Here is a 25,688-nt window from a genome sequence, read left to right as displayed (position 1 = left end):
CTTGAAGAGAAGAGGATGGGGGGAGGGGGAGTCACAGCACAGAGTGTGATTTAATACCCATGTAAGAGGGAAATCTGGAGTTACTTAACTAAGCGGTGATGGATGGTATGTAGGGAGGCAAACTGACTAGTACCTTATGTAGGGGATTGAAACTAAATTGCTTGCAGTTACAAAGCCATTGCTCATTCATAACCATGGCCACAACATGCACTGACAGCTATATCACCTTCCAATTTCTAAGACTACACATTATATACATCACACACATTGAGACTGATTCGGAATCAGTTCACTCACCTCCACTCTCTATGAGCACATCCAAAAGCTCATCCATCTGCTGACTCCTAGTCAGTTGCTAAAAAACAAAAATAAGAATGTGATTAACAATACATTCGTACTTTATCAACACCTTGTAAAAAAAAATACACATCTGAAAAACATGTCCCCAGTTTTAGCACCATGTTGGGGATTTTTAATGCTATCAATGATATATTTTGTACAATGTTCTATAAGGCACTTGGGGCAACCACAACTCAAAATGACACACAAATGACCACAAAGCAGTCAGCTCTGAAGAAACCCAGTCAAACTTGGTCAAGGGTGCAAAGTGTGGGATGGATAAAGCAATGGATGGATGAACAAAGAGGTGCAAAGTGTGGGATGGATAAAGCAATGGATGGATGAACAAAGAGGTGCAAAGCAGGTGAGAGAGAGAGAGAGAGAAAGAGAGAGAGAAGGAAGGAAGTTAGATAGAAGGCGGGAATCGAAGCGACACCACAGAGGTTACAACAACGAAACAAATTGAGTTGGCCGGCCATGATCAGGAGCAGAGTTCGGGTGTATAATTTAGTTTACCTGCTTGACTGCATCCTCATAGCAAGGGGGCTGTCTAGAGTCGAATGCAGTTGAATCTGAGCTACAGAAGGCCGGGGTTGAGACTGGGCACTTTTGGCCAACGTGCCGGGGAGAGGGCAATATTGCCATCTATATGAAAAAATAGGCGAAAAAGTTGTATTACTGATAAGAAAATGGAGCTAGAATTTTAATATAGTGTGGTAACTTATATGTAAGAAAACCTCTATGCATCCTGATAAAAACAAGATGCTTAAAAAAAAAGAAGTTTGGGCTGTGGAGCTCTTGTGAAATGAGCTAGCTAGCTCATCGGAGAGATCTGCTTGAATCCGAACTGCTAAGTTGTGAAGAGTAGTACCATGAACCTCATGATGGAAGTTTTAGAGAGAAGCAACAAATGAATGGAAAGCAGAAAAATGGTTAAGTGAATGTGATGGTGGATACCCAGTCATGTGACACAACCATGTTCAACCGCTACAGACCAAGTTTAGACAGAATAATAGCTCTTGCCTTCTGCTGCATGTTTGGGTTCTTAGCCTTAGTGTTGACCCTGTGGATCAGGCCGTTGTCGGTCGAGTTGGGGAACACTGACTGAAGGCCTCTCTGGTCAGAGGGATAGGAGCAGTTCACAGCCTGTCCTCCATTCTTCTGCTGAATCTGTTAGGAGGGAATACATCATTATCATGACCACCAAGCTATCAATCAATAGTCATGTGAACAGAGTTACAACGGACACAATATAAAGAACATTTTAGAGCCAACATATAAAGTACATGTAAAGTACAGACCATTGTCTCTTGGAAAGACTCATAACAAGCGCTCTGCCGTAGGCCTACCTGCATGTTGCGGGGCCTGGTGCTGGTCTGGTTGAGGGAGTGGCTACACCCGTCTCTGCCCAGCGGCGGTGACAGCAGGTAGGGGTTGTTGGGGGAGGAAGGCTGGGAGCTGCTGGAGGTCTTGGCGATGGGCGAGTCTTGAGGAGAGCACTGGGGGCTGAGGAAGGCAGACATGCCAGAGGGACTTCCAGAGGAGGGGACTGAGTCCAGGCATCGTTGCCCACCAGGGCCCCCCATATTGGTCAGAGAGGCACCGCAGTGGCCCATCCCCTCCATGCAGCTTCCTGGAGGACTCTTCAGGTGCTTGGGGGAGGAGAGGGGGCAGCTGGAGGAGAGGGACATGGGCTCCTGTTTGACAGTCACTCCAAAGAAGTGCTGCCCCATCAGCGAGGGGGATTGCTGCAGGTGCAGGTGGTGGGGCTGGGACGGAGCCGGGACACCCTCATGTGTGGCGGCATGGCAACGCTTCCTCTTGTGCAGCTGCATCTTGAGCTCCTCCACCTATTGTGAAACAAGGTGTTAACAGTAGGTAAGCTTAGCCTTGAATGGCCCTTTAAGGACAATAACATTTTATTGAGTTGAACAGTGCGTTTACCCACCTGTCTCTGTTCCTGGTGCAGCTTCCACGTCAGCTCCTCGATCACTTTTTGTTTCTCCACCAACATCTTATCCTTCTCTGCCTCCAGACCCTCCATCCCTCCACCTTCACCTCCCCGTAGTCCTGCCCCACTCAGACCCCCTCCCCCCAGGCCTTCTTCAGAGCTGAGCTGGGCCGGGGACGGCTGGAGGCCAAACTGTGGAGGAGAGGACATGGGCACGTCGCTGAAGCTGTCTGGGAGCGAGCCGCTACGGGAGAGGTCTGAGGAAGCGGGGGAGATGGGTGGGGTGGAGGAGGTGCTGGGGTAAGGGTAATATCCCCCCTGGGAGAGTGCGCTGGAGGAGGAGGGGGACTGGTAGGAGGACAGGGACCCCGTGGGGGTGACAGGGAAGGTGACCGTGGTGATGTCATTGGAGCCTGAATGCGAGGGGCTTGAGGTGGGGTCCTTAAAGGGGCGGAGTCTCTCAATGAGGGCTGTCTTGGTGCCTGAGACGGGCATGCCCCGGATACGAAGCTGCTGCCTGAGCTCTGACACCTGTAAGATGAAGGGAGAGAGAGATATAGCGACGTATAGAGGGGTAGACGAAAGACATTCGATGCTTGCATTTTGAAAATCTTACACTTACAGTATATGAGTTATTTTTCCAACCCGTAATAAAGAATATATCCCTCGCTTTATGGACAGAGTACCTACCTTCAGGTCATCCAGGTTAGGTGGCAGAGGACCAGGTTTGACTGGTGAGATGCTGGTTTGACCAGAGTATGTGGTCTTAACTGGAGACGACGAGCTGCTGTTGATCATGTTAGTAGTAACACTGGAGCTACCCACCGTCAGCTGCTCACTGGATTGTCTAAAGATAGGAAAACATTCGATTTTCGTGAGATAAAGATAAAAGAAATTACAATATTATGGAACATTCAACATTCATGGTCTAACTCTAACCCCACGTCTCAGATCTGACCTTCAATGTACAGAATGTACATTGAAGGTCATACATTGAAGGTCAGATTTGAGACATGGGGTTAGAGTTAGACCATCTCCCCATCCAGGGTACTCACTTTTGGGCTTGGACTGGCTGGTGCAGGGGCTGGTAGCTGAAACTAGGCTGCCGTTGATGTGCATGGGCCTGTGTGTGTTGGGAGTGTGTATGCTGGGAGTGTGTGTGTGCGTGTTTCTGCTGGCTGAGGATCTGCAGCTGTAGGAAGAGCTGTTGTTGCTGCAGTAGCCTGGCGTAGGCTGAGTCCATGGGAGGGGGAGACTTCTCGGGCTTCTGGTCCGGAGGGATGTACTGGTGGTACTTCAGCTTCTTCACCTTGGGCTTCACGTCTTTGGGCTTCTTGTGGCGGTTTTTGTCCGATGTCTTGGACTGTAGAATCAATGGGATAAATAGTGAGAACATACAATACAAGTTGAAGTTTTCTAATGGGATGCATCATCTTGGCTATGAAGAGGTCAGTATGACAGGAAAGTGTTTGTTCCTACCTTGACTATGGCAGGGACAGGTATGGGTGGGGTGGCAGACAGCCCATTGTTAGCCGCAGACAAGCCATCTTCCTTGCTCTGATCAGACGGGTCCCTGTTCTGACACCCCTGGAACACAAATGCAGACAGGGAGTCAGTAGGAAGACATGAATACAGGAAATGTCAACTACATTCAGTGGTTGGCCCACCATAAAACAATAAGATGAATTCAAAGAAAATGTATTGGTTTATATAAAACATGTAAATTAAATCATTTGAAAAGAGGAATTAGGTACTAAGCCCAAGCTGACTTTTGGTTAACACTTCAAATAAAAACGGTTTATGGCAGAAGCTTCCAGTGACCGTTGGGAATGATGTCATCATCTCTGTCCACACGGTGGGGGGAGAGTGGTGCAGAATGCAGGAAGTCACTGAGATGATAAAACACAGGAAGCAGTAGCCTTCAGCATACTGTGTCTGTGTGAGACAGACAGACTGGCATAGAGGAATGTGACACGTGCCAAAGAGCAGTCACACATGTTCCAACGGTCACAAGAGAACCCAGGGGAGGACACTGTAGTTCTCCCAGCCACCACAAGATGGCAGACTTAACCTGGCTCCCTGCTTGAATTGACTCATTACCGCATAACTGACTGGGGTATGTTTGTGAACGCATAGGGCAGACCTTGGTACACCTATTGTTCCTAGTGTGTTTACTCATGGAGGATAGTTTATGTTATGATACATTATCAAGAAGGAGGAGGAGGAGGAGAAGAGGGAAGTGGTGATGGGGGGGAAATGAGAGGACGATGGACCTATTTGGGTAAGGCGAGAGGTAAGGAGGAGGAGGAGAAGAGGGAAGTGGTGATGGAGAGGAAATGAGAGGACGATGGACCTATTTGGGTAAGGCGAGAGGTAAGGAGGAGGAGGAGTATTACCTGTTTAGGGCTAGTGAGGGCTGGTGATGAGGAGGAGGAGGGGGTGCTGCCCATGGCCTCAGAGGAGGGGCATGCGGACCCCTGGGACTCGTCACTGTGGTGTTGCTCTGGAGACAGACTGTCACTGCTGCTGTCCTCCTCGAACGCATACGAATCCTCCTGCTTAGGAAACTTCCCATGGTTCACTGGAGAGAGAGAGAGAGAGAGAGAGTGAGAGAGAGAGAGAGAAGGGAGGAGAGAGTGAGAAGGTAGGAGAGAGGAGAGAGAGAGAGAGAGAGAGAGAGAGAGAAAGAGAGGAGAGAGAGAGAGAGAGAGAGAGAGGAGAGAGAGAGAGAGAGAGAGAGAGGAGAGAGAGAGAGAGAGAGAAGGGAGGAGAGAGGAGAGAGAGAGAGAGAGAGAGAGAGAGGAGAGAGAGAGAGAGAGAGAGAGAGAGAAGGGAGGAGAGAGGAGAGAGGGAGGGGATGAGAACTTGATGTGGTTCACTACAGAGAACCACACAGGAGGCAGTTTAACCACACGCAGAGAGACAGAGGACTGAAACCTGACACACCACAAGATACTGGCAAAGAATAGAATTGAAGGATTTTGAGACGTAAGTCTGTTCATATCTTTAAATATTTCCAGAGGTTCAAACATAACATTCATTGGACTTTTGCAGGGTTGTGTATTACTGAGAGAGATGTGAATGTGTGTACAGTATGTGGCTGTCTGAGAACTGCCTACGTGCGACACCACTGCACATTGCTCTGTACAACGCAGTCCATATCCGTTCCATTGTATAACATCAGTATTCACACACTGCCCTTCTGTCACTGTCACCTAGTGAAACACTTAGCCCTGAGGTGCTACTCTGCAGTGGGCAGAGATTGACATGGCCACTTGGCTGATTGGCTGAAGTGATAGTGAACAGAGCCTTGATTGGTTTAGCTGTTAGAGACTATGTTATCTGGAGGAGCAGAGCCTGAGGTTAACAAAGGGACAGAGCCAGGAGAGGGGAGGAGTGGTAATGTGTGTGTGTGTGTGCGCGTGCCTGTGACTCTCTTTTAGAATGAGAACATGTGACCTGCCAAGAGCAGACCCTGGTTTCAATCACACCATCAGCCCTGCTCTGTGGCACGCTGGGCCTGCACACACACAGCGGCACAGGCCTGGGTGTTATTTCCTACCACCTGTTGGTATTGAACTCACTCACTCTGCACTCACTCTGCACTCTCTTTGTGCTCTCTCTCCCTCCCTCCCTCCCTCCCTCCCTCCCTCCCTCCCTCCCTCCCTCCCTCCCTCCCTCCCTCCCTCCCTCCCTCCCTCCCTCCCTCCCTCCCTCCCACACACACACACACACACACACACACACACACACACACACACACACACACACACACACACACACACACACACACACACACACACACACACACACACACACACACACACACACACACACACAGGTTCAGGACCACCTGACTGGGTAGGGTTGTCTACTTTAGTCCCACTCGGTCACAGAAAGGACACTAGCATGGGGACAGAACAAGTTGTTACTGGGCTATTATTATGTCCTGATGCATGATCGTCTCAAACTAACCACATCCTGAGTTCCTCCACATAACATCTCTCTGTCAGCAAGGACTGCAACTGGATGTCAGAGATCTAATATTTTGTCAAAGATGATAAAGAAATGGAAGAGGTCATCGCATTGCAGGATGGAGCGGGTGGGGGTCTCCGTGATATATAAGGTTTGTGTGTGTGTGAGAGGGGTGAAGGGGAGGTGGCAGACAGCTGAACAACAGCCTTGTCCAATCAGATACCTTCATAGGTGACTCACTGGAGCCATATAAATCAGAGAAGTGGGGGAGGGACACACACACACATACACACACACACTTCTCTTGAGAGAAGGGTGGACCCAAATACAGCTGCTGTTTGTCTCAATAAGCATCCTCCCTGTTCATAGGGAGGTAGAGTAAACCTCGCCGCTTCAGCCCCGTGTTGACCTTACGCAATATGTTTACTGAAGAGCCCGAGGAGGAAAACAGAAAACCAGCGTATACAAAAACCCAGGCATGATATAAAGGGGAGGACTAACATACTTGGATGTAAGAGAAACATTTCAATATGTCCCAGTAGGATGCCCAAGGTTAAGGGATCCTTATCTATTTCCAGAATGGGTTTTCTGGCCAGTTTAGGAAATAGTATGCTTTTATAGTGTTCTATGGTTGCCACATCATTTCAATAGGGAAGCTATGATGTTGCAAAATATACCACCAACTCTACAGAGAGCTGAACTGCATGTAATTCAATGGACAAAATGCTTATTTTTCTCAAATGTTGTGCACAAATTTGTTTATATCCCACATTTTACCGATCATTTTTCCTTTGCCAAAATAATCCATCCACCTGACAGGTGTGGAACATCAAGAAGCTGATTAAACAGCATGATTATTACACTGGTGCACCTTGTGCCGATGACAATAAAAGGTCACTTTAAAATGTGCAGTTTTGTCAAACAACACAATGCCGCAGATGTCTAAAGTTTTGAGGGAGCTTGCTGACTTCAGGAATAACCACCAGAGCTGTTGCCCGAGTTGATTGTTAATTTAGTTATTTATCTTCTATAAACCGCCTCCAACGTTGTTTTAAAGAATTTGGCAGTACGTCCAACCAGCCTCACAACCACATGTAACTAAGCCAACCCAGGACATGTAGCCATGCCAGCCCAGGACCTCCACATCCGGCTTCTTCACCAGCCACCCAGATAACTGCTGATGAAACTGTGGGTTTGCACAACCAAAGAATTTCTGCACAAACTGTCAGAAACCGTCTCAGGGAAGCTCCTCTGCATGATCGTCGTCCTCACCAGGGTCTTGATCTGACTGCAGTTCGGCATCGTAACCTACTTCAGTGGGGAAATGCTCACCTTCGATGGCCACTGACACGCTGGAGAAGTGTGCTCTTCACAGATGAATCCCGGTTTCAACTGTACCTGGCAGATAGCAGACAGCTGTATTGCATCGTGTGAGTGAGTGGTTTGCTGATGTCAACGTTGTGAACAGAGTGCCCCATGGTGGCAGTGGGGTTATGCTATGGGCAGGCATAAGCTGCGGACAACAAACACATTTGCATTTTTGTCAATGGCAATTTGAATGGTTTTCTGATCTATACAACCCTACTTTTTTTTTAAGGTGACCAACAGATGTATAGTGTCACGCCCTGGCCATAGAAAGGTTTTTATTCTCTATTTTGGTTGTGGGTGTGACTAGGGTGGGCATTCTAGTTTCTTTATTTCTATGTTGGTGTGGTTCCAAACAGAGGCAGCTAGCTGTCTATCGTTGTCTTTGATTGGGGATCATATATAAGTTGTCCTTTTTCGTTTGGGTTTTGTGGGTAGTTGTTTTCTGTTTAGTGTCTTCACCTGACAGGACTGTTTCGGTTTTCCCTCTCTGTTATTTTTGAGTATTTTGAGTATTACATTTATCATGAACACTTACCACGCTGCGTTTTGATCCACTCCTTCATACGACGATCGTTACAGAACTACCAACCAAAAAAGGACCAAACAGCGTGTTCAAGAGGAGCAGGGATCCTGGGCCCGGGAGAAAAGAGAGAGTGGAGGACATCCTGGTCCTGGGAGGAGGTTAGGGCAGGGGACAAGACCCTGCCACGGAAACAGGTGGAAACAGCGAAAGAGAAACGGCGACGATACGAGGGGACACGGCTAGCAAACCGAGAGGCAGCTCCAAAAATATTTTGTGGTAGGAGGCACACGAGGAGAGTGGCTGAGTCAGGGTTCAAACCTGAGCCAACTCCTCGTGCTTACCGTGGGGAGCATGTGACTGGTCAGGCACCGTGTTATGCAGAGATGCGCATGGTGTCTCCAGTGCTCATTCAAAGCCCGGTGCGCTCTATTCCAGCTCCCCGGGCTAGAGTGGGCATCCAGCCAGGACAGGACGGATGGTGCTGGCTCAGCGCTCCTGGCCTCCAGTACGCCTCCTTGGACCAGGATATCCTGCGCCGGCTCTGCGCACTGTGTCTCTGATGCGTCTGCACAGCCCAGTGCGTCCTGTGCCAGCGCCCCGCATTTGCAGGGTGAAAATAAACATCCAGCCAGGACGGGTTGTGCCAGCTCTACGCTCCAGACCGCCAGTGCGCCTCCACAGTCCAATACGTCCTGTGCCTCCTCCTCGCACTCGCCCTGAGGTGCGTGTATTCAGCCTGGTGCCACCTGTACCAGTCCCATGCATTAGACCTCCAGTACGCCTCCACAGTCCAGTATGTCCTGTGCCTCCTCTCCGCACTCGCCCTGAGGTGCGTGTCATCAGCCCGGTGCCACCGGTACCGGTCCCACGCATCAAGCCTCCAGTGTGCCTCCACAGTCCAGAGCCTCCGGAGCCGATCCCTAGTCCGGAGCCTGTGACGACGGTCCCCAGTCCGGATCCTGTGGCGACGGTCCCCAGTCCGGAGCCTCCGGAGCCGATCCCTAGACCGGAGCCTGTGGCGACGGTCCCCAGTCCGGAGCCTCCGATGATGATCGGTGGTCTGGTTCCTCCGGCGATGATCTGCGGCCCGGTTCCTCCAGTGAAGGTCCATGCACCAGGGCCGCCACCAAAGTGGAGGGATCTGCGGGAGGAGGGGGGTCTACGTCCCGCTCCAGAGCCGTCGCCGTAAAGGGATGCCCACCCGGACCCTCCCCTTTAGAGGGGTACTGTCACGCCCTGGCCGTAGAGAGGTTTTTATTCTCTATTTTGGTTAGGCCAGGGTGTGACTAGGGTGGGCATTCTAGTTTCTTTATTTCTATGTTGGTGTGGTTCCAAACAAAGGCAGCTGTCTATCGTTGTCTTTGATTGGGGATCATATATAAGTTGTCCTTTTTCGTTTGGGTTTTGTGGGTAGTTGTTTTCTGTTTAGTGTCTTCACCTGACAGGACTGTTTCGGTTTTCCCTATTTGTTATTTTTGTTTGAGTGTTTTAAGTATTACATTTATCATGAACACTTACGACGCTGCGTTTTGGTCCACTCCTTCATACGATATAGCTGTATTCCCAGTTATGTGAAATCCATAGATTAGGCACTAATTTATTTATTTAAATTGACTGATTTCCTTATATAAACTGTAACTCAGTAAAACCTTTGACATTGTTGCATGTTGCATTATATATATATATATTATTTTTTTTTATTTTATTTTTTTTAAAAATAATTTATATATATTTTTGTTCAGTGTATCAATATCAAATCATTTCTGGGTAACAATTAAGTACCTAACTGCTATATAATCTTTATTTAAATGAAAATGGTCAAAAAGAAACAAAGAGCAATTTGTCCAGCAAACATTTTTCTAGGACTGTCTGGAAGTGAACTGTGAGGGGCCTAATTGGACCAGCCTAACGGGAGGGATATGTAACCTGAAAACTAGCTGTTATTGGCAGAGGTTTGAAACTCAATTTGTTATTGGTCGATTAACTTTTCAAACGTTAACTTGTCATAATATGGTCATAACACACTGTCATGACCCATATATTTACACCTGTTGTGACTTATATTCCGTTATTTTTTGTCTGGTTATGACACCTACATAAGAGTGTCAAACCACATTTATTCAAACGTGTTTTTTTCCCTGCCAAGAAATGTCCTTTCATTTGAAAGTTTGCTTCTTAATTCCTTTGTTGTTGTTGCAAGGAATTCTTTACAGTCGTGTTTTTTTCTCCTCATATTTTAAATCACTTGTAGATAATACACGTTATGACACTGTCATGAAGCATTATGACCATCCTGTGTCACTTTACTTGGACTAAGACAATGCACTTTAAGCCAGTTGAGCTTGCTCCTCATGCTTTGTCCTGCTCCTGAAATCTGCTCCAGCATTCATTCTAGTCATCAGCAACAGAGCGTTGGAGAAGGTATAGGTATGACATCAATGTGTGCGCAATTCCAATGATACTTTAATATGTTCAATTTCAGAAAATATCAAATAAACATACTGTTGACAAGTAGCCAGACATAAAATAATGTAATATACAATATGTCACAACAGGTCTAAATGTGTGTCATGACAGTGTTTTGACCATATTATGACAGGTTATGACCATGTCATAAGATGATGACATGGGTGTCAAGTAAAGTGTTACCAATAACTTATATCGCCTGGTGATGTCGCCAGGCAGGCCAAAACTCCCTCCAGCCAAAACACACTTACATTTCAGGCGGTCTATTCAAACAGCTCTTACACTAAAACGTCATTATCATCATTTTCACAATTTCACAGTATTATTCCAACCTCGTAATGTGAAATAATCACAGAGTGTACAAAACATTAAGGACACCTGCTCTTTTCTTGACATAGACTGACCAGGTGAATCCAGGTAAAAGCTATGATCCCGTATTGATGTCACTTGGTAAATCCACTTCAATCAGTGTAGATGAAGGGGAGGAGACAGGTTCAATAAGGATTTTAAAGCCTTGAGACAATTAAGACATGGATTGTGTGTGTGTGCCATTTAGAGGGTGAATGGGGAAGACAAAATATTTAAGTGCCTTTGAACGGGGTATGGAAGTAGGTACCAGGAGCACCAGTTTGTGTCAAATACTGCAACGCTGCTGGGTTTTTCACGCTCAACAGTTTTCCTTGTGTGTCAAGAATGGTCCACCACCCAAAGGACATCCAGCCAACTTGACACAACTGTGGGAAGCATTGGAGTCAACATGGACCAGCATCCCTGTGGAATGCTTTCGACACATTGTAGAGTCCATGTCCTGACGAATTGAGGCTGTTCTGAGGGGAAATGGGGGGGGTGCAGCTCAATATTACGAAGGTGTCCTTAATATTTTGTATACTCAGCGTATATACACAACACAGGAAATCACGGTTTTGACTGCACTTTGCCTTTAAACATGTTTACTACGTTTAGTCTAGGTCCATCGGTTAGTTTTTCACCGCAGCTGCATAGCCTTATTTCCAGGCCACTAAAGAGTTAAAACACACCTTTTTCAAACTCAAAAACAAATTTAAAACCAAACTCACACGTTTACGTGTCAAAAATCACACACCGGTGATTGTGAGTCACACACGTCAAGATACAGGCAGATAGGTGTTACGTGCAAAGGGCATCCGATCACTCAGTGATACCTGTCGTGGCGGCTGCCTGTCTGAAGGCAGCAGAGTCTACGGGAATTATATTCTTGTGCACCAGCTCCATGGGGCCAGGTCTCAGGGCCAGTTTGTCATTGAGGTTGTCTGCCAGGCGAGCTCTCTTCAGCCTCAGCTGAGCCTCCACAGACGATATGTCCCCCTCCGGGTCTACATATACACAGCAAGCAAAACCACACTATTAACTCCCTTGACTATTAACATTTTTGCATATGAGTTGATTAAGGCCAGTTGGGCTTGCTCCTCATCTGAATCTCCAGTGGCAAAACATCCACTGACGACTTATACTTGTCCTGGTCCGAGCCCTGTTCCAAGGAGTTCTCCCAAAATTTCAGCCCTAATGCCTAAGTGTCAGAGCTGGTGAGCTGACAGACTTCCTCCACTGGATAAATAAATGGGTTAGAGATAATTCAAAGGGATATTGTGATATGGGTAAGACTGCCTTGTACACACACTGCCCATTAATCCTATACAAATAATCCTGGATTGGGTTGGCCCAATATCCATTCTTCTCTTACAGTAGGATCGATAACCTGCTGATGAGCTGTAGCCTGAGCTAGCTTGATTAAACCACTGAGAGAAATAGTAACCACTGATTTGGTCAAATCTTTAATTGATGGCTGAAATCTGGACTATGTGCAGGGAAACAATTGAATGGAATGATATTAAGCATATTTCGTCAGCTCCTTCTAATTAAGAACTATTGCCGTCTCATTACGAATTGACAGAACATTTTAAAACAACAGTTATATGCTTACATCTTCCCAGCCACAGAGCCATCTTTTTGTACAGACCACAAATTATAGTTACATCTATCTAGTCCAGAGTACGGCTGGCTATTGGTTACAATCACTGATCAATATCCTTTCCAAATAGAGAAACTACTGGACTACTTGCATTCAACACCTTAGAATGAGATTTTTACACTAGGTCAGTGTTAAAGGTACATCAGCCACGTAGGTACGGGGTGGGTCCGGGCCCATCCGCCCACCCAATCAAATTGGGCAAAAAAAAATATTATACAAATATTTTTTTAATGCTCTCTTCTTGTCAGTGTTCCAAACAGGCAGAGGTGGGTAGTAACACGCTACAAGTAATGCCTTTACATGTACTTAAGTACATTTAAACTAAAGGGGAGGAGAATGGGCCAGCCAAGAAAGTGAAAGACTCTTCAAACTGTAAAGGAGCGGTTGGGAAGAGAAGGAGGACAGAGGGTAAATCCCACCATGGCAGGAAAAAGATGATTGAGTTGACAATTGATATCTGCACTGCTTGATCATTTATAACTCACATGATTCTTACCTGAATACCTACCTTGATGTTTAATCCCATGCTGAAATGGGTCTCTTTTTTTGCATACTAGTGACATGATTGATAGTGACATTTCGATGTTGTTTGGCTGTTGTGACACCTACCTGATCCTCCTTGGTCTTCCATTCTGAGTACAAAATGAAAGGTACATCACACTTGGTGTAAATCCTTTTAGTACGCATTCACCATCGCATGTACCTGAAATTCTATTGTGAAATAAATGTTCATTCATGCTATTGAAATTTTGATTCCAAACTCTTGAGTACCAATTACCTTTTTTTAATGAAATTGAACACACTGATACAGTAAATATTAAGACAACTTTGAAAAGGACCATCATTGAAACTGTACAGCCTATGGACTTTGTTTGATGTCCGTCTTCATTGGAGAAAACCTGTGCTGGAGGGAGGACATCTGCAATTTAGCATTTTTATAAGGATCCCAATTAGCTGCTGCTAACGCAGCCGCTACTCTTCCTGGGGTCCACAAGATTACACTAAGTGGTTGTTCTTTATGTTTGCTGTCACAGTTTACCAGGTGTAAAAAATGTGATTTGTAGCTAGCACTTACACTATATATACACACAAGTATGTGGACACACCTTCAATTTAGTCGATTTGGCTATTTCAGCCACAACTGTTGCTCACAGGTGTATAAAACAGAGCACACGGCCTTGCAATCTCCATAGACAAACACTGGCAGTAAAATGGCTTTACTGAAGAGCTCAGTGACTTTCAACGTGGCACCGTCACAGGATGTCACCTTCCCAACAAGTCAGTTTGTTAAATTTCTGCCCTGCTAGAGCTGCCCCGGTCAACTGTAAGTGCTGTTATTGTGAAATGGAAAAGTCTAGGAGCAACAACGGCTCAGCCGCCAAGTGGTAGGCCAACTAAAGCTCACTGAACGGGACCGCCGAGTGCTGAAGCGCGAAAAAATCATCTGTCCTCGGTTGCAACACTAACTACTGAGTTCCAAACTTCCTCTGGAAGCAACGTCAGAACAATAACTGTTTGTCGGGAGCTTCATGAAATGGGTTTCCATGGCCGAGCAGCCTCAGACAAGCCTAAGATCACCATGAGCAATGCCAAGCATTGGCTGGAGTGGTGTAAACTTCGCCGCCTATAGACTCTGGAGCAGTGGAAACGCTTTCTCTGGAGTGATGAATCATGCTTCACTGTCTGGCAGTCCGACGGACGAATTTGGGTTTGCCAGGAGAACGCTACATGACCGAATGCATAGTGCCAACTGTAAAGTTGGGTGGAGGAGGAATAATGGTGTGGGGCTGTTTTTCATGGTTCGGGCTAGGCCCCTTAGCTCCAGTGAAGGGAAATATTAACGCTACAGCATACAATGGCATTCTAGACGATTCTATGCTTCCAACTTTGTGGCAACAGTTTGGGGAAGGCCCTTTCCTGTTTCCATGACAATGCCCCGGTGCAGAAAGCGAGGTCCATACAGATATATATATTTTTTCGAGTTTAGTGTGGAAGAACTTGACTGGCCTGCACAGAGCCCTGACCTCAACCCCATCAAACACCTTTGGGATGAAATGGAACGCCAACTGTAAGCCAGGCCTAACCGCCCAACATCAGTGCCCGACCTCACTAATGCTCTTGTCGCTGAATGGAAGCAAGTTCCAGCAGGAATGTTCCAACATCTAGTGGAAAGCCTTCCCAGAAGAGTGGAGGCTGTTATAGCAGCAAAGGAGGAACCAACTCCATATTCATGCTCATGATTTTGGAATGAGATGTTCGACAAGCAGGTGTCCACATGTTTGTGGTCATGAATTGTAAGTCGTTTTCTGTCCGGATACTTTTTCACTCTTACTTGAGTAGTTTCTTAAGAGGTCTACTTTTACTTTTACTTGAGTAAATTACAATCTAGGTGACAGTATTTGTACTTAAATGCAGATTTTTCAGTACTCCACCCACCTTTTCAAACAAGGAACTATTTGTCTTTTTACCTAAATATGCAAACACCATCAGATAGAATTCCTAGCAAGCAGTGCTGGAATGACGTTCCCTCTCCTGGGAACGTCAAAACATAACTAACTGAAAGCAAGACCCGCAATAAGCCATAAATATGACCGCATTGAGGCATATGTACCATGCCACTCCCTACCTCATTTGTTCATTTAGCATACAAGTCAACACATCTATATTTTAGCTTGAATTAGCATTAAAACGGAACATTTTTATCTTTGCCCCATGAAAAAATGTGTAGAATTGCATAATTGCAACACATGTCTGGCTACAGTACTGAGGTACACGTATGGTGTTCACTGATACCTTACATCAAATTCTCCAGTGTTAAATCCACAGAGAGTGTTAAGTTTAACACTGGTCCAGTGTCTATATGGGTCCACACTTTTCAGTGTTAAATTAGCAAACGGTTTAGTGTGAAGCCTTATTTGCATATTTCCCAGAGTGTCTTGCCTTTTGAGTGACTTGTAGAGTTACCACCCATGACTGTATTTGTGACAGAGACATGGTTGTTTCATTCATTCATTTTCAGTCCAGTGGCCTTCACCAAGTGTGATCCTAAATGAATATGTTATCATGAAATTGAAATACAAAACAACACATCATTTATAAGGCCTAATTTTACCCTAATACAATGGCCTGCAACTCATGGTTTACAGGCCACATCAGGCCTGCAAGTCACATTATGCTGTGATGTGTAATTCCTTTCGAAATCCAGCCAGAGTGGGGATATCCAACATTAAGAATGTGTATTCACCCACAACCTGCATTCAGAATGGCTGCTGGGTTGGGAAGACTAAGATATGAGACTACTTAAAGCATTTAAACTGGAACAACCAGTTCAGTAACGGGTGCAATACATCCAAGTAACATTGGATTTGTTTATCAAAATGTATGTTATTTATATTTGACTAGCATAAGATTAATCAATCAATGTACATGCAAAAACATAGATATTGAAACAAACAATTGTAAAAATCAACCTGCAACAGGTTCAACCTGAGAAATATAATAATGATGGTCATGGTTGTGGTTTAACACTGGTTATTATAACACCAACACTGGCATTCTTTTACATCAATGAGTGTTAATTTAACACTTACAGAGTAAATTTAACAACTGAATCAACTCTAGAAATGTTACACTGAAAATCCAACACTGGGTAACACTGGCCAATTTGACACCCTGATTGAACAACAGTATTTTTTAACAACATCTTAAAAAGCAATACCAGGGGGCATTCATAGTGGCACAAAGGAACACCACATCATCACCAAAACTGCCCTCACCAGGATATGAACACGGGCGATTTTGCTGTGAAGGAAGGCAGTAAGAAAGGAAAGGTAGAAAGAAGGAAGAAAGAACAAATGTATGAGCCTTTGACTAGGGCCTTCTGTGCCCTTCCCTAGAGGTTACAGGGATCACCTGCTGGCCTGGTCTGTTCTGGCATGGTTTGTCCTGGCATAGCAGTGGTCATGTTGCTAACCAGCCACATGGGATGCGATGGTGAGATCACCGTCTGCTAATACACCATCTGCCCCGGCCTGTCACTCACTGTGTCCACTTCTCTCACTCTGACTCGTACATGATTCTAACCTGACATAAGGGCTGCAGAAGCTTTATAGAGATGCATGAAGACTACATAAAAGAATCTCCAGCACAACGCAGCTCCTTCATATCAACTCTCCACGTAATATAAAGTCTGTACAAACAACATATAACAACACTCTCCGTGACGTTAGAGCTGCAGATTACATCACTCTCCAAATGCAACAATTTAAGCACTGTCCAGACACCGAATAACAACACAGCAGGGCATTAGTGTTTTTACACTCCAGACTATTATCTCTTATAGAAACATACCCTGTGGTAGGAGTCAGTCTACTTTACAGTTGGCACCAAGTCAAAACATCCTAAAGCTAAACTAAAACCCGCTATTTACTTTCTGTCTAATTTAAACCTCACTTCAGATCCCGATCCTATGTGCAGTATATGGTGCTATTAACGCAGTAGAATAAACTATACAGTACTAATCATAGTTTTTCCATTGGCCCTATGGAATAAAGAAAAAGTACCACATCTAGGGAAATGGAGATTTGTGGTGAAACGACACACTTATCGTGTTAGAGGAGTAGAGGACTTAGAGTGTGTGTGTGTGTGTGTGGACCCTTCCTTCTCTGCCAACCACACGTCAGATTGAGAGGCAGTGTCTCACTCTGTGTGTGTGTGTGTGTGTGTGTGTGTGTGTGTGTGTGTGTGTGTGTGTGTGTGTGTGTGTGTGTGTGTGTGTGTGTGTGTGTGTGCGCGTGCGTGCGTGCGTGGGTGGGTGTGTGTGTGGGTGAGTGCAAGTGTGTGGACTCTTCCTCAGCCAGCCACAAGCCAGAGAGCCCTGAGAGGCCGAAGCAGCACTCTGGGATACTAATAAACACCAGATGTTCCCTGGGTAATATATACACACACCCTACGCCGTGTCCATCTCACACACACACATGCAATCACACACGCACACACTTGTACTTGTACTTGTACACAATACTGATAATGGTATTCGGTCAAAAATGATTGACATTGAAAAACAATATGATTAAATATGAGCCTTATTTACATAATAAAACTGCACAGAATGAGAAATCACATTCTCTCTCCATCACACTGTGAGCGGCTTGGATTTGGCTGCCTAGTCCCTTGTCCTGTGAAGGATAATACATTGTGTGTGTTTGTGTGTGTGTGCAACCAGTGGTAAGTGTGCGAGGGAACGGAATCCAGAGGCCCAGCATGGCCTATCAGTTTCTGGGAGTCTGCCGGAGATAAAGCAGCTAGGGAAAACGTGATTGGTCGACAGGGCAAATACTATTTCAGAAGAATTTTTCGATTGGCCGTTTATCTGCTGATTGTATGCGAGAGGTCCGCAGTACACATGGAAAGGGTTTTTGAAGATTTCTCTGAGTGCCGTCTATTAACACACATTCATGGACAGCCCCCCCCCCCTCCGCCACACACACACACACACACACACACACACACACACACACACACAAACACACACACACACACTGTGGCAGTGCTAGGCCTCTGGATTGAATTCCCCCTGCACACACACTTACCACTGGTTATCTCACTGCTGGAGCCCCAGTGAAACGAATGTCAAACCGTGCCAGAGAGATAGCATTCAACAACCCTCCATACTACACTACAACCCCCTAACCCCAGCCTGCAGCCGGTTTATAAATACTCATACAAGTGCACTCACACAGGCTACAACTCTGGACTGTATAGTGGAGATGACTCGCGACTGGCTTCTCTCACAGACGTTAGCCAGTTTGTAATGTAGCCCTACTTTTATGAGCAGATTAAATATACCGGTTTCGTGGGTGTGTGTGTGTGTGTGCCCCTTTCTACCTACCTGTCTCCCTGCCTGCCTGTCTGTCGGATACTCCCTTACTGTCTCACTGTCCAATATGATTCATGGCTTCCACATAGATCACAGAGGTGATCATATATCCGCTATAACATATTATGGGGTTAGAGGTTTAGATCCTAGATCAGCTTAAACATTGTGTTATCAGGATAGATGGGTCTCTGGTTACAGTGTTAAGGACTACGTTGTGTTATCATGAGGTAAGTGCGTCAGCTCGTAGAAGCGAGGCCCATGTAGCGTGTCGTGTTTCATTGCCGTTGTCAGTTGCAAGTTAAATCTCTCTCTTTTTCTCTCGCTCTTTCTCTCTCACTCTCTATAGTAATGCAGTACATGGTGTCACACACACTTATGAGCGGTGTGTGTGTGTGTGTGTGTGTGTGTGTGTGTGTGTGTGTGTGTGTGTGTGTGTGTGTGTGTGTGTGTGTGTGTGTGTGTGAGTGTGTGTGTGTGCACATGCGAATGACTTCGTGTGTAAAAGAGTGTTACTCACGAGGCATGATGCCTTGGTCTGCAAGCTGCTCTCGAGTCCTCCTCTGCTGAAGTCTTAACTGCAGAACTATAGGGGGAGAGATGGAGAAGGGAGGGAGACAGAGAGATGAGGGAGGGAGGGAGACAGAGAGATGAGGGAGGGAGACAGAGAGATGAGGGAAGGGCAGAAAAGGGCGAGGGAAGGAGATACAGAGGAGGGGTAGAGAGACTGAGTATGCTACTAATGTCAGATGAGTACCATAGCAGCAGAGAAAGTATAGTTATGGTTGTGTGACGGTTATAGAATCGGGTTTGACAGTTTCATGAAGCAACATCAACGAAGTTTCAGTGATAGAACACACCACTATTTCAAAGTTCTCAAAGTTCTGATGCTCCCGTCCTCAAAACAAGCTTCATGCCAATCTCTCTGTGTGCCAATCTCTCTGTGTGCCAATCTCTCTGTGTGCCAATGACGTAGAAGAGTTGCACAGACACACAAAACAAGGAAGAAATGGCACTGTGGGCTGACAAATGTTTCTGTGAACAGGATGCAGGGAATGATGAACACAGCTCCTGGCCTTTAAACAGATCTGCTAGGCAGTGTGTGGTCTGTCAGGGTGTGCGTCTCTCTGTGTTCTGACAAACACACTGGCCCATAACCTCAGCTGGAGGGTCTCACAGTGGCACCCTCCGAGCTGATATTGTGGTATGATGTGTTCTTTCTCTGTGGATCTACTGATTCTCGTTGTGTTTCTCTTTAGGCTTTTCACTCTCTAGCTGCTCTGGGGTTGGAGTGGACCGTTGACTGGACAGAGCTGCTACGTAGTCTCAGAGATCTGTTTTATCAATTCGCCATGGGAACACTGTGACACATACCGAGCGATGTTTGAGGAGTGGTGGACACTACCGATTAAACGTTTTTGGTTGAGAGAATGCCAAGAGTGTGCAAAGCTGTCATCAAGGTAAAGTGTGGCTATTTGAAGAATCTAAAATCTAAAATCTATTTTGATTTGTTTAACATTTTTGGGGGTTACTACATGATTCCATATGTGTTATTTCATAGTTTTGATGTCTTCACTATTATCCTACAATGTAGAAAATAGTCAAATTAAAGAAAAACCCTTGAATGAGTAGGTGTTCGAAAAGTTTGAACCAGTAGTGTGTGTGGGTCTGTGTGTGTGTGTGTGTGTGTGTGTGTGTGTGTGTGTGGTTTGGCTTTATCTCTCCCTCCTCTCAGGCCATCTACTTCTGTTTCATAATGACACACACACACACTTCTCTAAACATCTGGTTGAGTTTACATCCCCGAGCCGTAACCTCCTGACCTGTACATCAGATGGCAAGAGCACAGCCATTCACTCTGACAGGACACTGTGACAAAGTATGTCACAGATACGGTTCTAGTCTAGAGCAAACCATTTTTCAGTAGAGTAACCCTTCGAATTAGAGAATCTCTCTCTTTAGCTCCTCGCTTCCTCTCTCTTTCCATCAAGGGATCAGTAACCCACCGCACTGCATCCCAGCCAGGTTTAACACAATTATTCTTAACACCTTATGGATCTATAAATATCTGATTCATATCTTTATAAACAGCTCATAAATAGCCCGTCCAATTGTCAAAAGGGCCTGTGTCCCATGTCAGGAGAGTCTGTTCACTGCTCTGGTGATCTCAATTACTGGCATAGCAATTAACATTGACTGTACAGAAATGTCGATCAGTCTAATCAAATCAAAATGATTCCTGGAGCAAAAAGACACGGCAACACAGTCATAACGACCATGGCACAGCTGTTGTCAAAGCAGCTGCGATGCTCCTGGAGAGGTCAAAGGGTATAGTTAAGGGTTTCCTCCAAAGAGGAGTTCCCCAAACAAGACTACGGTTTCTAACATTTCTTTAACCTGAGCTCTCTCTCTCTCTCTCTCTCTCTCTCTAACGTCTTCCTCACATTCACTCACAGTGCCAATAAACACGCACCCTTCTGCTTCCACACACTGTTTAATTTATGGCATTAGGGCCAATCATTTTCAGATCCATCCTCACCCTGTCCTTTGCGATTCTTGGAAGTGTGGTGCCTGTCAGTGTGTAACAGAGTTGGCTCTGAGCTGAGTTATAGTTACTTCCCTGCTTTATATTACCAACAACTGGCCCTCTGAAACCCCACAGAGATAGCACAGACACACCAGCGCTACTGTTAATCACAACTCAGTTCAGGGAGAGAGAGCTATAGAGATACAATACACTGTGTTTACGTAAGCTTGGTGTTCCCACTGCCAGGTCGCAGTTGTAAATGAACTTGTTCTCAACTAGCCTAACTGGTTAAATAAAGGTGAAAAAATAAATGTAAAAAATCATTAACATGCTAGATGGACACTACTGGAACGTTGCATCAGGGTTTACAACAAGGTTATGTTAACCCTAAACCTAAACCTAGCTCCTAACCCTAACCATTAACGCAATTCTAGCCCCAACACTAATTCCAACATTAACCCTCAACCCCCTAGAAGTAGCATTTGACCTGGTGGGGACTAACAAAATGTCCCCAGACGGTAAGAATTGTGGGGGACTTCTGGTCCCCACTAGAATAGTTAAACATATCCACGTCCCCTAGGACCCCTCTGAGATCCTTATCCCTCGCTGCTAGAATATCTCACCGGTAGCAGTTCCCATAGCTTACTGTTGTCGGTGTGAGCATGGAGCTGGCAGTAGTAGAGTTGGGAGTTTGAGTCCAGCATAGGTCACTAAATAAATGTGTTAACTGCGTGTTCACAGCCTAACACAAGCCTCTCTCTCCTTGACAGCCAACCAGCCACGGACCGAGAACATTTCAAATGTCATTTATTGTCCTGGCGACATCCATTTCCATTGACTGGCCAACTTCCTCTAATAAACTGGAACTCCGAACACATAGCATACATGAAAGGGCTGTAACATTACATCACACAAAAAAAAAAACACGTCACCAACTGTAATAACCTCAGCCAGGCTCTCCGTCTCTCTCCGTCTCTCTCTCTGTGACCCAGCATGTCAGACTAAACAGCCTCCCCATGTCAGCAGTGCAGTAATAACTGGTCTATCAGCCTAATGTGTGTTACACAGCAACACCAAAACACCAAATCCCTGAGCCGCTGCCGTGTGAAAGTCTCTCTCTCTGACCATAACCACTACAATGACTTCAGCCCTTACATCTCGCTCTCTCCCCCCGGAGCCCAGAGGTCATTTCCCAGCGCGCGGTTGCTGGTCTAAACAACACAGAGGAAAAGCACAATTTAGCCTGCGATTGCTGGTAAGCAATTACCGCGCCGAGTGCAGAGAGATTTGCGCTGGAGTCAAATAAAGAGAGAGAAAGAGAGTTGGTAAAAAGCCTTTCAAGTATTGTTGTTCCCTACGTTTTGTTCACAGTGAAATGAATCACTGGATAAAATGCTGCTTGACTATAAACCGTGTGTATCAAACTGTGACATCAGGACATGGAGAAAGTCCCAAGCATTAGACTGGCTGTGTCTCTGGCTGTGTCTCTGGCTGTCAGTGACATTCCCTTCAGAGAGGGGGCAGTATTGTTCACAGTACAGACATATACATAGAGACAAAAGTTGCAAGATAAAGAGTAGACTGCATATACACGAGACATGGAGAGAAGAGAGAGAGATGGAGAGAGACGTTTTTGTGTGTGTGTGTGTTTAAGTGTATGAGAAAGAACAGAGATAGAGGGAGATACAAGGAGAAGCCCGAACAGCTGCTGTGTGTTAGAAGGGTTTAAAATCAGTACTGTAGTCCACACTGTTCTGAGGCAGGCAGGTAAGGTCACCAACACACACCACACATACACACGCGCACACACACACACACACCGCTCTCATCACAGTCTAATGCTGACAACCTTTAACCTCCCACTACTCTTTCTTCAAAAGCAAACAAGTACGTGAACCTGTACAAGAGAACTCTTGTAAACAAGTGCACAAGGTTGGGGTCGATTCCAATTCAATTCAAATGTATTATTTTCAATGAGGATTTTAGCTGTTCTTGAACTGGAATTTTAGTTCACGTCCCGAATGAACAAAATCTAAATGGGATTGATCCCAACCACACACGTACCCGGGGTCACTTGTTTTGACTTCTACGAGCGGCTCAATAACAAAGCACCTACACACCAGAGCACCCACAGAGCAGAGCAACGTGATGACAGGGTGTCACCTCTGACGGGTGGTATCCTCCATCAACTCTGTGATGACGGAGTCCCTCTGCTCCTCCTCCACAACATTATCAGCCGGCCCTACTAAATTACACACACCTGTCATCCAACCTCCCTCATCCTGCTGGTACGTCTGTGTGCTCTGCTGCACGGGAGGCAACGCCAATCACACTCTACCACAGATGAAGCATAAAGAAAGAGCATGTACCTGTACTACTGTACACTATCAACAAAATACAAGTACTGACGGTGGGACAATGGCATTGAAACAAATACATGTTCCTTATTCCACGCCAGTGCAAACATTGTATCATATGTTCATGCAGTACATCAACAAAGTGCCAGTCCAAAGGGTTGGATGGACAAATGAATGGACAATTGCATAGGTGATTACCGATAGGTGAGTAGACATGAAAAGACACACACACACGCACGCGCACACACACACACACACACACACACACACACACACACACACACACACACACACACACACACACACACACACACACACACACACACACACATATACACACACACACACACACACACACACACACACACACACACACACACACACAGTATAGGATCTTACCTGATCTAAACTTGCTTCGTATCAGTATGGAGTGTTCAGAGCCCAGTAGAGTCATAATGTCCCAGTATGGTTCCAGTGTTCAGGAGGGAAAAATAAAACTGGGACAAGCGACGGGACAGGACACACAATTTCACTTCAATGACCCTGCCTCTTCCTGGGACCGGAGACCGAGACCAGAGCTGGCCAAACGCTCGTCATCAACAACACAACAGCTATTACAAGAAAATAAGAAAAAACGGTGGTGTAGCTCTCGTATCTCTTCACTCCTCTCTCTCTCTCTATTCTCTTCTCTATCTCACTCCTTCTCTCTCCCTAGGGTAGCTGTGGGAGTCGGACAGTGAGGCAGACAGCCAGGCTTTGGTCCCATGTAGCTCTGAGCTCTGAGTCTCCACGCCAGAGAGAGTAAGTAGAGTGATATGCCCTCTGCTGGGAGGAGCTAACCACTGAGGCTTCCCATAGCCCCTCCCACAGTTCCCCTAACCCCTCCTCCAGTAGGTAATGATGTCCTCTGCACAGAGGGACTAGGAACTAAAAGTTCCAGTAGCTCCTCCTCCTAGCGAGAGGGAGCCAAGAGGACTCCAGGCTGGAGGGCTGGACTGGAGACTCCCCCAGACCTTCTGAATATGTTACTGCTCTGACACAGACATGCTTAGACACACACAGATACATGTACATAGACAAACAAGCTGATATACTGACTGTACACAACCCCCACCCCAACAAAACATACACAATTCCTTTAGACTATCACACAAGGGAAGCTTTAAAAAAAAGGCACACTACCTGTGTCATAATGACTGACGTTGATGTGTACAGTGAGAAGTAGTATGAGTCCCTGGTCGATAATCAACAAGGCTTCCCTTCCTCCATCTCCCACATACCAGCCTAGCATTTGTCAGTTTCTGTTCTCTCTCTCTCTCTCTCTCTCTCTCTCTCTCTCTCTCTCTCTCTCTCTCTCTCAACACACACACCAATCTGAGCTGTGTGCCTGCTCTCCTCAGAGACGACATTAAAAGCTCCCCAACAACTGTTTTAAAGATCATTCAGGGCTAGTCTTACACATCTCTCAACACTCAACCCACTCACATCATTACTCACCTCTCCATTCCCAACTCCTCGAGGCCTCGTTCAGCTCAGATCATATAAACTGACATACAGCTACAAAACGTACTTTACTCAACTACACTCACAGAGGCCTTGGTTCGGGAACTTCAGCTAACGTCAGACTGCTATAACATCTTAGTTCAGTTCCACGTGGCCGTAGCTGGTGTCCATGGCTGCTGTTGGTCTGACAGGGCAGCAGGTGTTAGTGTGTGTGTTGTTTCAGAAGGCTACTGTTCTTCTCCCTGCAGATGAATAAAGCCTTCACCGGCTACAGCTGGGAATGTGGCTGAACGCTCCTGATGCCACTGTCACTGTGCCTTAGCCTTGGCTGCTCCCATCTCTGGGTCCTACAGGATCTGGCCCAGTTCATACACAGCTGCAAGCTGCACACATAAAACCTATCCAAAGTTAAAAAACACAGTGTCGGATAGACTACATCTCCTCACAATGAAATTCCTAGAACCCCAGCGGAACATTTTACACAAAAGGCTACTTGGGTTTAATGACTAAGGAATTCATACACACACGTTTATTAATTTAAAACAATAAATGACATTAAATTGAAAATCGTAGCTGCTGGCCATGGCTATGACGTGTGTTGGACTGGACTCTCATAGACTTACAATAGTAAAGTCAAATATTTATGTAAGGACATCTTGGGCTGCAAATCCACTGGGTTCCCTCTGACAGTCCTGGGCACTCAGTGCCTTACACACGCACACGAAACATGCACACGCACACACGCACGCACGCACGCACACACACACACACACACACACACACACACACACACACA

General features: G+C 45.9%; 1 protein-coding gene across 12 annotated transcripts in view; it reads right to left on the bottom strand.

Annotated features, from left to right (window-relative positions):
* The window catches only part of LOC139376658 (myocardin), a 28,033-nt gene extending 3,853 nt beyond the window's left edge, over positions 1–24,180 (bottom strand). For 2 of the 12 annotated variants that reach the window (XM_071119488.1, XM_071119491.1), the window contains exons 1-11: positions 23,789–24,177; positions 19,026–19,091; positions 4,687–4,871; positions 3,770–3,877; positions 3,346–3,653; positions 2,981–3,137; positions 2,288–2,821; positions 1,689–2,189; positions 1,363–1,509; positions 856–984; positions 298–355 (exon numbers count right to left, since the gene is read on the bottom strand). In XM_071119488.1, the coding sequence (XP_070975589.1) occupies positions 298–355; positions 856–984; positions 1,363–1,509; positions 1,689–2,189; positions 2,288–2,821; positions 2,981–3,137; positions 3,346–3,653; positions 3,770–3,877; positions 4,687–4,871; positions 19,026–19,091; positions 23,789–23,843 (2,248 nt within the window). In that variant the 5' untranslated portion in view covers positions 23,844–24,177. Of the gene's footprint in view, positions 1–297; positions 356–855; positions 985–1,362; positions 1,510–1,688; positions 2,190–2,287; positions 2,822–2,980; positions 3,138–3,345; positions 3,654–3,769; positions 3,878–4,686; positions 4,872–11,803; positions 11,975–19,025; positions 19,092–23,788 lie in introns of all 12 variants that reach the window. The other 10 variants (XM_071119494.1, XM_071119497.1, XM_071119486.1 and 7 more) reach the window with 9 other exon arrangements.
* Positions 24,181–25,688: the final 1,508 nt, after the last annotated feature.

The sequence above is a fragment of the Oncorhynchus clarkii genome, chromosome 20, assembly GCF_045791955.1.
Source record: "Oncorhynchus clarkii lewisi isolate Uvic-CL-2024 chromosome 20, UVic_Ocla_1.0, whole genome shotgun sequence".
In the NCBI taxonomy this organism is placed as follows: domain Eukaryota; kingdom Metazoa; phylum Chordata; class Actinopteri; order Salmoniformes; family Salmonidae; genus Oncorhynchus; species Oncorhynchus clarkii.
Note: the sequence above shows the minus strand (reverse complement) of the source record. Positions and strands in the feature narration are given on the sequence as shown.